This window comes from Cydia pomonella, chromosome 6, assembly GCF_033807575.1.
Source record: "Cydia pomonella isolate Wapato2018A chromosome 6, ilCydPomo1, whole genome shotgun sequence".
Lineage (NCBI taxonomy): Eukaryota > Metazoa > Arthropoda > Insecta > Lepidoptera > Tortricidae > Cydia > Cydia pomonella.
Genome location: NC_084708.1, coordinates 15877583 through 15891545, shown reverse-complemented (window position 1 = coordinate 15891545; position 13963 = coordinate 15877583). Strand labels below are relative to the sequence as shown.

At 37.5% G+C, this 13963-nt stretch overlaps 1 protein-coding gene across 1 annotated transcript in view; it reads right to left on the bottom strand.

The window, feature by feature from the left end:
* LOC133519092 (leucine-rich repeats and immunoglobulin-like domains protein 3) overlaps positions 1 to 13963 on the bottom strand; it is a 42272-nt gene that overhangs the window by 6425 nt on the left and 21884 nt on the right. The window contains exons 2-4 of the mRNA XM_061853005.1: positions 7317 to 7515; positions 5951 to 6515; positions 5388 to 5464 (exon numbers count right to left, since the gene is read on the bottom strand). Of these exons, the coding sequence (XP_061708989.1) occupies positions 5388 to 5464; positions 5951 to 6515; positions 7317 to 7515 (841 nt within the window). The remainder of the gene's footprint in view (positions 1 to 5387; positions 5465 to 5950; positions 6516 to 7316; positions 7516 to 13963) is intronic.

The window sequence follows — 13963 nt, the reverse complement described above, 5'->3', positions numbered from 1 at the left end:
AACTAAAAAAAATGCCATACGATAAATATAAATATATGACAAACAAAGCAACAAGAAAGCCGAAAAACATACTGTTTCTTTACTTTTCTTTACTACTTACGAATAAAGAATATTTGACTACAAAAAACCCTATTACTCTTGTGTATTTAACCTACTCGTATTTTGCCCTTAGTAGCTTATAGTAGCCTCGAATTGGTTGTTATTTTTAAAAGCTTTTATTTAGTTTCACCTGTCCCGTTGTCTGTCTGTAATCAAATCCTTGTGACTCACGTGTATGTATGTATATGTATTTTGCAAAAGTAGGTAAAAAATACATACAGACATATTAAGTCAAAAATAAATAAAATAAAATTAGGTACATACGAGTATATTTTTATTGTATAAAATCTACGTGTCAACTAGCCGAATTTCAGTTACGAGTAGGTATAAGTTCTCTTAGGTAATCGTGTGCGTGTAGGTACATGATAACATAAGTCTCCAGTCATGACCAAATAAATAATTATAAGAACTATTTTCCACAGCTTTCAAGTCAGATATTCTGGCACCAAAAACTTGATGTCTGCACACTGAAAAAAAAAAGTAGGTAAGTACGTACTTATGAACCAGGATTTCAGATATAAACTAAAATACTATATTTTTTTAAGTCACCCAATAAACTAAATTTTTTAACTCTCATAGTAAATGCGAAAAGAGAAGTCATGGAATGCCAAGAAACCCATACATTCTAAGACTCTTCTCTTTCCGCACAGACTCTACTATATTATAATTCACATAGGTGTTTACTTTTATGCTTAATACTATTGGGCTCAGTTAAAAATGAACTTACTTGTTAATTTTTCAAATGGTTGGTTGCTTTTTATTCTTAAAAGGCAATTCACTTATTTCTCTGTTCTTGTGGCCACCATACTTTTGGAAATCTGTAGAATTTGCAGTTAGTATTCTTTTAGTGTTTTTCCAGTTCACAACAATACGTCTTGTTGGGACCGTAATTATTATTTACCTTAAAATAATAAATGTTTACAGCAAAACCATCAGACGACTGCACTTGACAAATACATCTGACAGCTCATGCCAGAGGCTCTACCGATACTGAATCTCATATAGGTACTCTACCGTGAAAAACGAAGATAGAAAATTCTTTATCTGCCTCTCTGTCTCTCGAATAACTTTTTCAATAAACGCAGTTTCATAGTAAGGCCTCATTCGCACGAGCGCTTTACAACGCGCGTTAAAAAAGCGTTTATGGATGACACAAATGGATACGCGTTGTTTGATTTTCGGCTTGGGACTTTGGCCGTTAAATCGAATTTACCGTGTGGAACTTCTCTAACGTCAGGTATTTGCCGGGTGCGGCTTAGCGAGAAAACAATAAAAACCGGTCAAGAGCATGTCGGGCCACGCTCAGTGTAGGGTTCCGTAGTTACTCTTACGTCACAATAAGCTAAACTGGAGCTTAAAGTATAGTAAATTGTTAACCAAGGGATGAAACGGTACCTTTCACCCGAGTTAAACAAATAGGCAAATTTGCATAATCAGTACCTAATTAAAGTAAGTCTTATTATCTTATAAGGAAAACTTTTTGCGATAACTCAAAAACAGCTAAACTGATCATGTCCGCTATAGTTTTCATTTAATGTCTTTCTTAAGCTCTACTTCCACGATTTTTTTCATATTTTTTGGACCTATGGTTCAAAAGTTAGAGGGGGGGGACACAATTTTTTTTTCTTTCGGAGCGATTATCTCCGAATATATTCACTTTATCAAAAAATGTTTCTTAAAAACCCCTATTAGTTTTGAAAGACCTTTCCAACGATACCTCACACTCTAGGGTTGAAGCGAAAAAAAAAATTCACCCCCACTTTACGTGTAGGGGAGGTACCCTAAAAAAAATTAAATTTTTAGATTTTATTGTACGACTTTGTCGGCTTTATTGATTTATATATCCATGCCAAATTTCAGCTTTCTAGCACTAACGACCACGGAGCAAAGCCTCGGACAGACAGACAGACGGACATGGCGAAACTATAAGGGTTCCTAGTTGACTACGGAACCCTAAAAAAAGACACTTTTATTCTTTATCGTGGTTATCAGGTCACGATTTTATCGTGACGATAAATAATTAATTCAATCGGTTGAAACGAAGGGAAAGTTCGATATTTTAATTACGATACATAAATAACTACTAAAACATGTTTTCTGCAAGAAATTAGTTATCTTATTATATTATAAAATAGTACATTACGATACAAGTGCGAAAAATAGGAAATTCGAAACGAGTGGCGATAAATTAAAACACGACCGAAGGGAGTGTTTTAAATCGACACGAGTTGCGAATTACCTATTCGCACATGTATCGTACAACGTTTTACAGTACATATGGCCCTTTAAATGTTCGACACAGTAACGTAATATGCTACTTCTCGCACTAGTGCTATAAAGTAGCCCCATATGTACTGTAATATTTATTATCCATCTGTGGTGTTTATTTCTTGTGAAGATATCGAAGTTTCGCTGTGTAGCACTTATCGATATATAATATGATCAAAATCGACCCGTCCACATCCCTAAAAATCCACACATACACATTTTTACGCACATATACAAAGCAGTATAACCACCAAAATGGCTACGGCTTGAGTATTCAAATTTGTATTGAGAAAAGGCAACTATATCCTGTCTTTATTTGCCTCTCTATCGCTCGAATATGCAATACGCATGCACTCTTCGTCAAAATCGGTTTCAAACTTTTTCGACTGAGTACGCGCAATAAACGCCTAGTAGTAGTATTTAAATGTTTACCGTATTCATTTAAAGCATCGTAGGACAATGCCGCTATGTAAACTGTAAGGTGGGTCTTAAATTAGTGTGAGTTATTTTGGCACCGGACTCAACCTTCACGTTACAATATTTAAAGTATTGCGCTGTCATAGTAACGAAAATGAAAGTAACGAAAGTAACGAAACGAAAAAAAATAAACACGTCAATCGGAGTAAACAAGTAACTAAATGATGCAAACAAGAAAATATTGCAAAATAGGTACATATATATGTACCGATAATTATTTTGTGTTAAAAATATGAGGCAAATTATACTGCCCGATTATACGGACTACATATTAAAAACGATTATCTTGGAAACAGTCAATAGGTGAACAAAGTTATAGTAAAATTGGTGCATAATTTCAGGGCTTGCCTGGCCCACGCATGATGTACCTACCTACCACGACCACGGCCGTCTCCTATTACTATTTTTTTCTAATTCCCTAACTAGCGAATAATATTTCATGTTCATAGTCTAGAATTTAAAACCTTAGCTACATATTTGTGGCGCTTGGGGTTGAAGTTGAAACCCTGGGGTCCTAGCGTGGGTCTATGAGGAAATGTCAAAACGCCTTTTAAAGGTTTCTGGTGACCAGAGGCCTGGCCTATATTTCAATCGGCGGATCAGTATTGTTATCCAGAGGGGCAGCAGCCTTCTGGACACACCACCGACCGACCAGAATTTATTTATAAGGTCGAACCACCAGCAAAGTTTTTGAAGAGGTGTAGTTCCTGGTACCAACTGGAAACTGAAACTAATAATCTACACTCAAGAAAATGAAATATAGTCACCGAAAACTAATGTTTTATTTTATTAAAGAAAAACGTTAAAAAAATGTGTAAACAGAAATATATATTTTTTAATTCGTAGTTGAATCACATAATATGTATTTAATCTCCTGTACATAGGAATCGTCTATTTGTAGGTTTATATAAACAATAAGTACTTAGGTCGATTTAGGCATCAACTCATCACACCAAAATTTTGTTCTAACCGGTCACACCGCCAAAAGCAGTATTATTTGTTTCAACCCGTCACAAGTAGATTTAGTTCTATTAGGACACATCGTAATTTTGTAGCTATTGGTCAAACTGCAAATCTGTTCCTATTCGTCATCCCGTCAAACTGTTCTAACTAGTCACAAGGAGGATACCTAAACAAATTTCACTACCCGCCAAACGTGTAATATAGACCATACAGTAGGTCTTAATGGTGATGGCGACTGTACAATGGGGTTGCGTATACATACAAAGAGCATTCAAATAGTTGGTGATAGACCAAGTGACCGAGTTACTAACAGTTATATTATATCTTTTTTATAAATAATGTAATAGCGTAATTTTTGGAAAAATAATAAAGGATTCATGAACCATCTCGTAATTTTTAAAAAACGGACTTTAAATCATATGCCTGAAAGATGTGTTAAGGTATACTTACAACTTGGATCGTGAACGTGGTTTAGAAGCAACTGGGTGCGGAGTAAATTGCTTGATTTTTTTTAGAATTTTGAGCGTTTCTAGGAGAATATGTGGAGCGAGCATTATTCGACGTGTAGGTGTGGGTTCAACAAAAAGATCGCATGTCAATAGTGCTTTATTGTCGTTAAAATTCAGTTAATAATCGCCTTTATCGACCATCAACTGTGTGGTCACTTTTTAATTGATTGACATTGTCAGGTATAAATTCACTACTCGCCGCCGCATTATTCATAGCGCATTACTTATACTATCGGATACAAGATGTCGCTGATTCTTGTAAAGTTATGTTTTAAAAAAAAAAGACGCCTTACTCTATGCCATATATTGTATGAAAGGAAGGGTATTCCCTGTCGTACGTCAAAAAATCCAAGATGGTGCCCAAGCCCATGGACAATAAAGTCTAGCAATAAAATCAACACTTGTCAAAATTTGACATTAGCAATCCACAGTCAGGTGACAATCAAATCAAACCGATCCACTTCGAGTTCAGAGCCATTACAAACTGTATAGTAGTAATAAACAAAGTTGATTTTAGTTTGATTATTTTTTCTATGAATGAGTTTTGATTGTTCCAAATGATAATATCCACAGTTGATAGAATCAACACTTGATACAATCAACATGCGATAGAATCAAGTGTTGATTTGATGTGGACGCGAAATTTGACAGTTATGCATGTCGAATAAGGCCCCTGATAGCAATACTTACATTCATTGGGTATAGAATGTAATGTAAGACAGAAGGTCTATGTGAAATGTAAGAGATCCCAGCACGGAATGTCTTAGATCTGATGGAGAAACATTTAAATCGATGACGACGTTATAGCTGTATAACAACATTGATATTTAGATGATTATGGCATATTTCGGTGATTGTTTGATAGTTTTTTATTTTGGGGTGAATTTCATTTATAATTATTTAAATTAGGTTCGGAACCTGGTTTACCCGACATTCGGGAATGATTCGGAATTACCCGAATATGCTTTGCACATTACCTACTCTATAGCTGGACTTAGAACCTGATTATACTTGTAATTTTATTCTTATTTATTATAAACGCAAAACAAAAGAAGAAATATTTAAACTTACTCTGTAAGCTGCCAGACACAAGTTGTGTGTATGGTTGAGATCATTCGAAGGTGGGCTCTCTGGACACGAGGCGAACTCTGTAATTAAAATTCAATGCGTAAACATTATAAACAAATGTATCTATCTAGGTCCCGGCATAGTTGAACAATTCTTTCTCCGATAAGTTGTAAAAATAAGGGCATATATGTTTGTTCAACTGCACCGAGATACCAAGCGAGATCTTTAAAACTGAGCAAGACGAGTAAAAATGTATGTAGGAGAAGTAGGTATTCTTGGCAACAATATCCAATTTTGGGAAGGCTTCATACAGTTTGCGTTAACTATGTATAGTTAGTAGGTAGGTACTTAATTGGGTACATTGTTACTTTGGTAACTATACTGCCTACTTATAAACTAATATAATCTATAAATGTGACCAAAAAAAGTCCCACTTTGGTGCTTGCCATAAGGACACCTTGTCAGATTATTCGTATAAAAATACAAGTAAATCTCATCCTTATGGCAAGTGACAAAGTGAGACATTTTGCCGACCGCGGTCTCAAATGATTAAACCGCATACCAACCTAAAGACGCTAGTCTCACATGCGAGTCGTCCAAAAGCAAGTAGTCTACACGTTTCCGTTTCAGCCACGCGATTGTCGGTTTCAGGTCACACAGTCTTACTTTGTCAACAGACTTCGTCAAATCAACCTTCATTAATTTACACATATCCACGAAGTGAGACATCTCCAGGTCTACCAGAGGGTTGTGTGAAATATTGTAGAAAGTTAGTTGTGGTACGATACCCCAGTTCCATATTTTTGACAGCGAACAGCCGGACATGTCTAGGTATTGTAAAGGTGCCTTTATTGGCCTCGAGAGAGCATTAAATTGTCCATCCATTTGCATCAATGGATTACCATTCAACTGTAATTTTTTTAACGAGGGTAGTTGGAAAATAGAGTTTGGTAGTGTTTGGATTCTGTTGCCTGATAAATCCAGGCTCACTAAGGAAGTTAACGTGGAAAGAGCATTTTCTTCGATGCCAAACATGTAGTTATCGGGGAGGTAAAGCAATATTAGTCCTGTGTACTCGGCGAATGTTTCCTTTTTTAGTAGCCCTATTCTGTTTCCTCTGAAGTCAATGACCTGCAACAAAAATACGAGTTAAGATATGTTGTAAATAATCCAACAACTCATCAAAATAATCCAATTGAGGAGGTAATATGCCTACTTGAATAACCTTTCGTATGCGCCTGTCAACATTTTGCCATGTACACTGAAAAAAATAGATAGCCGAACTGGTTTTGTAACTTTACTAAATAACTAAACTACGGTTATAAGAAAATAAACTTTGCATAAATTTACAAACTTATTTTGTAGTGTATACCCAGTACCTGAACACTGATAGCCAAACACGGTTTTGTAACATATAACACATAGTCCCAATTTTTGTGTAAACAGTAACCAAAATTTTGTTACAGTTATGCAAACCATTTCTTTCAGTGTATTTGGCAACCATGACATATTATGTTTAAAGTTGAATATATATGGAGCAGATCTGCTCCTAAGCATACCAAGGGATAATAAAATATCTTTATCTTTAACTCCTACACAGCCCCTTTAAGTGCATCTTTTAGATATACAAGGAATATTATTTTTTAATAAAGACGGAAATAAAATACGCCGCAAATTTCGTTGAACAAATCAAGTCGATGAATTTGCATGAGAATAATGTAGCACGCTTACAGATATGCATGTTGAGGAAAGTTTCCGAAAAGTTGGAAGTATTCCGATTCCTATACAAAAATATGATAAGTTTGCGAAATTCCGATATAACACATCTGACATCAGTAAGCACGCTAAAGCTTATGGTTCGGGTCGAGGTACCTCCTCGAGACACGGCACTTTCAATGCCAGCTGGCTCTAAGGGGATTAAATATGGCTTACCTCTATGCTTCTTTTAAGGTTGGGTACACTGTCCAGCTCCAAGTTGGTACAGGAGGCTCCATAGTAGCCGTGTGCGTACTCGTAAGAACATCGCTTCGGCTGCACCAGCCCGTTCAGCTCCCGTATCTCTACGCTGGTGTCCGTCGCTATTGCCTCGAAGTGCAACAAGGCAGCCAACGTCAGAAAAGTGCGGGTTGTTCTGAAAATAAGTAATGATTTTTTTAAGGGTTTTCTGTTCCGTGTATTTAATTCTCTTCGCCTTTTTTCTTCCAAATTGAATCAATTATGATGGGTACACGTTAAAAAATACGCATTATATTGTCTGTTAAAAAATACGCTTTATGTTATTAACGGCTTAGCTGCTTTGTTCTAGTTAATGAATTATTTTTTTCAAAATATTTCTCTTCATCCACCTCCTACACCACATCTTAGTCTTCGATATTTTACTGACACTGTTAATGTCATTAAATACATAATAAATATCCGTGGACATCTTACACAGATCAAACTAGCCCCAAACTATGCAAAGCTTGTACTATGGGTACTACGCGACGATAAACACATGTTTATATACATAGAAAACGCCCATGACTCTAGAACAAATATCTGTGTTCATCTATCTATACATATAATAAAGCTGAAGGGGGTCGAAAGTCTGTACATGGAAGATATTCGAAAAAAAATAGGCTGGGGATACTAAGAATCGTTAACAGAACACGTTCCAACAGTTTTTAGAATTTTTGTCTGTTTGTCTGTTTCTCTGTTTGTCTGTTTATTTGACCTCGCATCACGTGAAAACGGCTGAACGGATTTTGATGCAAACTTTACTAATCTGTCGAGAAAATGCCCGGCCAAGTTATAGGCTATAAAAATTCAACCCCTAGAAGGGGGGGTAGCCACTACACTCGATTGAGTTAAGTTTGCACTTGAATCTTATGGCGCTACTTAGGAAGGAGGTGCAAACTTTTACAACAAATATGTGCTACGAGTATCGAGTACCCTGCTAAACTAACAGATTTGGTGCTGAAATTAAGCCACCGAGGAAGGATTTTGCCAAATTAACTCTAAAGCTAGAAGAGGGGGGTACGGATATCAATTCAATTTCAATTGTGTTGATGTAATAATACAACGAAATTAAACGACAGTAAATTTTTTATTGCCATACATTGCACAGTGCCATCTTTTGGAAAACTGAGTAAAAATTTAGTAATCAGGTAAACTAATAATTTTTAAGAAAAAAAAACCTACTTCAATGAGGCAGACCGGTGAAAGAACGATTATTTGTTGATTTTTGATTTCATACAATTAAATTATAAAGACAGCGTCCTACGCCTTATTATGTAGAAAAGGAGGTAACATGTTTTTTTTTGTCACTGCACCCACCTTGACACATTTCAGATTTGCCCTATGGTTGACTGGTAAGATACCAGCAATAGGGTATTCGTTAAAATGCCATAAGAACTAAAAACTGAAAATGCCTTCCCGATACGAAAGTCTCGCAACGCATTGAGGTTACGAAACTATAGCGACGATCGTGATTTTAGGCGTAGCCACAACTACCAGAGACGTTATGCAGGATCGTTCCATCCATTGAAAACCTCATTCGTAGCGTGTACGGAGACCTGAGCTATTCTTGGGTTTGTGAGAGATCCATACTCACGCCCATAGAGGAACGGTCCATGCTCACGCAGAAAAATGAGCAGGCGGTTATCGAAGGTGAACATGCAGTATATAATTCCATTAACACTCTCTTGGATGAAGGCAATGTCACAACATACCCGGTAGAGTTTCTTAGTTCCTTAGCTCATTGAGTGCTTCAGGACTCCCAGCACACACATTAACCCTGAAAGTTGGAGTTCCAATCATGCTTCTTCGGAATTTGTCGCCTCCGAAGTTATGCAATGGAACCCAGCTAAAAGTAGTACAGCTGCAGCGAAACCTCATTGAAGTGCAGATCCTGACGGGGTGCGGCGCCGCAGAAGTCGTGTTCATCCCGCGCATCCCCCTCATCCTGAGCAATTTCCCGTTCCACTTCAAGCGCCTACAGTTCTCCGTGAGCGTCTGCTTCGCCATGAACATCAACATCAACAAGTCGCATAGGCAGACGCTGCGCGCCGCTGGCGTGGACCTGCGCACGGGCTGATTCTCGCACGTGGCGTGCTCGCGCGTTACCAGCTGGACGGAGCTATTCGTGCTGATGCCCGCCGGGGAGACTCGCAATGTGGTGTACAAATAAATATTGTAAAATGTCAATGTTATGTAAATATACTATTACATACCTACTTATTAGTATGTAACTGTAGATATAATTATATGTATATACATTTAGTAGTGCATACATAACTGTAAACAAAATGTAAATACTCGGCCTCAAGTTTTTGATATCTACGAGTATTCTCCTTTTCTCTAATCCTACTTCTAACTAATAGGTATTACACCTAAATTCGATAGTGTTCGGAAGTATGGATTGGTCTGGAGCACCGATTTGGATGATATTTTCCATGGACATGATTTGGATAGGTACAGTCAAGGACGTAAAAAAAATACAAAAGTGGAACTGTATTGTCCGATATACATCTACTACTCTATGTCGTTTAAATCACGTCAAAAATTTGAATAAGGACGAATTTGAAAAAAATAACAATTGATTTTGGAGTGTAGTTTTATTAAGTGGTACCTAATTGTAAAATATTTTATCTAGACTACAGTCCTCTAGCGTATCCATCTGTCAACTTTACTTCAAGTTCCACCTCCAGGGGAGAGGCAGAGAAATTAGCGGTGAATGAGCCGGTTACTGACACAGACCGAATACCACGCGGGCGGAGCCGCGGGCACTGCTAGTCACACAAATAAATGCCCTTACCGGGATTCGAACCCAGGACTATGGCTTCATAAACAGGGTCACTACCCAAGTACCTACTAGGCCAGACCGAACGTCATTGTCACAAATGATACATATGTATTATGTCACAGAGATGGTCCATATAGTGATTCAGGCCATCGTTGTCATCGTGTTATTCCATCATTTAAATGGTATTATGATTCTTTGTAAAATTTGCACCTATATTCAAAGATGTAAGTAAGGTACCTAATTACCTATATTATATCTGTAAGACGGGGGTCGGAGGGTCGCACGGGTGGAGTAACGCACCCATATCTACATAGATGTGTTCTTGGCAGGGGTTATCACATGTGACCCTCCACAAGTACTCGGTAAAACTTGACTCATTGAACGCATCATTGTCCTTGTTGGCCGACCGCGGGAACATATGAAAGATAGTAGGCATTTACTTAACATTAACAATCTTAACATATTTCGTAGAAATCCTAGCTTTATAATTCAAAATGAATAGGCATAATAGAAAATACATAAGAAACCATTTGTGACTAATTTATATTTATTTATGACTTACTAGCTTCGAGCGAGTTTATTTACGTGGAATGATGATGATGTTTGATAATAAGTAACTACTTCAAACTATCTCCATCCTTATCAAATTTTATCTAAATTGTTTCAGCAGTTTAAGTGTGAAGAGCCTGAAGAGGTAACAGACAGGCACACAGACAGAGTTACTTTCGCATCTATAATATTGATGCAGTCACCTGCAATAATATGTTACTCTTCGAAGGCCACAACAATATGTGACACGCTCTTATGGCTCTACAAATCAAAATCGTGTCAGATGTTTTTGCGGCCTTCGTTGTATTACATATTATTGCAGGTCACTAGGGATTACGCCTTTTCACTATACCTATAGTTATGCGAGAATTGGTCTGATCTATTGTTTTCCTTTTACTATGTACAAGTTAACACATTCACCGCTGAGCTACAGTCGTAGCGCTACGTCGTAGCCGATACCATGGCTTTCCCGATATGTAGCGGAAATACTTCGTAGAAGCAAAACGACGTGTCGTGATTAGCGTTGAATGGGTTAACTATTTAGAACAAGTTATAACCGTGTTACTTTTTCGTCATACACGATGGCAATATACCTACTGTAGGTACACATTGTGTAAATGGGGGTCAAAAATATTAAGTAGGATGCGATTAGATTTTTCTTTCACAAGAACTGATAAGAGTGATAAGAGTAAAAAATAAAACAGTAGGTAAATACCTACCCACTTGCTTATTCTATTATAGTTGTTTATCATTTAAATAAGGTACATTTTAGACTCGGGCGCCCCGTTTTTAGTACCAAAAAGAACACATATACGTGTTCTCGGCAGTGAATGTGTTGGGCACCCACAAAATTGCAGTTTTTATTTTGAATTATTATACATTTTAATGAAGGGAAAATATATTGAAAAAATCACTTGGAAATTTGACTATATTTCAGAGGGCAGACTAAGAAAAAGCACAAGAGGGAAGAATAGCTTTCCGATCCTAACGAAATAACGGTACTTTTTATGAAATTCCATTTCGGGAGAAAACGGTATCCACTAACTAAATCTTAACAAATCACTATGATATTGATGGCGATCGCTTTAGCGTTATATATTCTAGGTCTATAGAGTTCGCTCTTTTGAAAAAAAACAACGGGTTGCACTCCAGTGGTGGCAGCATGGTTCCATTTTTACCACTTATCACTATGCCCGTCACTTTAACACTTACATACTTGTTAGAACGTGACAGGCATGGTGACAAATGATAAAGAGCCGACCATCTTAGCCCTACAGGAGTGCCGGCAGAAGTGAAAACTTGAATATTAACGTTGTGCATTTTTGATATTTTGATTCCTAAATATACTAACCACCAACCTAACCCATAACCATTCGGTTAGGGAATAATTTTGCACGAATTACTTTAATTATCAGTATAAAAGTACTATCATTTATGTGGTAAAATACAATATTTATTTATTGCGCTATCGTACACAAATATGACAATTTATATTACAGTACCTGGGCGACCGAGCTTTGCTCGGTTATAACTATTTATTGTAATATGGTGGTGTATAGATAATCTTAACTACATTTTTTTACTAAATTAAACTTGTCTAAAACAATAAAAATTAAAAAATTATACATAAACTTGAACATATAAAAAAAAACAAAAGTAAGTCACCGGGCGAGATTCGAACCCGTAACACTCGTTTAGCAGTCCGCGTCTTAATCTTAAACCGCTGGACCAGACGGACAGTGGCCGGCAATACGAAATTAGCGACCATATTCTGCGTCGAAATAAAAACTCATGAAAACTCGAAAACACGCGTTTTCCCAAACATAAGACTAATCTAGATCGATTGTTTACCCCCAAAAACCCCCATATACCAAATTTTAGCAAAATTGTTAGAGCCGTTTCCCAGATCCTGGAAATATATATATTTATATATATACAAGAATTGCTCGTTTAAAGGTATAAGATAAAAAATTTAACACTTCAGAACTAATACAATTATTTAACACTAGCAGTGCCCGCGGCTCCGCCCGCGTGGTATTCGGTCTGTGTCAGTAACCGGCTCATTCACCGCTAATTTCTCTGCCTCTCCCCTGGAGGTGGAACTTGAAGTAAAGTTGACAGATGGATACGCTAGAGGACTGTAGTCTAGATAAAATATTTTACAATTAGGTACCACTTAATAAAACTACACTCCAAAATCAATTGTTATTTTTTTCAAATTCGTCCTTATTCAAATTTTTGACGTGATTTAAACGACATAGAGTAGTAGATGTATATCGGACAATACAGTTCCACTTTTGTATTTTTTTTACGTCCTTGACTGTACCTATCCAAATCATGTCCATGGAAAATATCATCCAAATCGGTGCTCCAGACCAATCCATACTTCCGAACACTATCGAATTTAGGTGTAATACCTATTAGTTAGAAGTAGGATTAGAAAAAAGGAGAATACTCGTAGATATCAAAAACTTGAGGCCGAGTATTTACATTTTGTTTACAGTTATGTATGCACTACTAAATGTATATACATATAATTATATCTACAGTTACATACTAATAAGTAGGTATGTAATCAGCATCAGCACGAATAGCTCCGTCCAGCTGGTAACGCGCGAGCACGCCACGTAGAGCTGCCCGTGCGAGAATCAGCCCGTGCGCAGGTCCACGCCAGCGGCGCGCAGCGTCTGCCTATGCGACTTGTTGATGTTCATGGCGAAGCAGACGCTCACGGAGAACTGTAGGCGCTTGAAGTGGAACGGGAAATTGCTCAGGATGAGGGGGATGCGCGGGATGAACACGACTTCTGCGGCGCCGCACCCCGTCAGGATCTGCACTTCAATGAGGTTTCGCTGCAGCTGTACTACTTTTAGCTGGGTTCCATTGTATAACTTCGGAGGCGACAAATTCCGAAGAAGCATGATTGGAACTCCAACTTTCAGGGTTAATGTGTGTGCTGGGAGTCCTGAAGCACTCAATGAGCTAAGGAACTAAGAAACTCTACCGGGTATGTTGTGACATTGCCTTCATCCAAGACAGTGTTAATGGAATTATATACTGCATGTTCACCTTCGATAACCGCCTGCTCATTTTTCTGCGTGAGCATGGACCGTTCCTCTATGGGCGTGAGTATGGATCTCTCACAAACCCAAGAATGGCTCAGGTCTCCGTACACGCTACGAATGAGGTTTTCAATGGATGGAACGATCCTGCATAACGTCTCTGGTAGTTGTGGCTACGCCTAAAA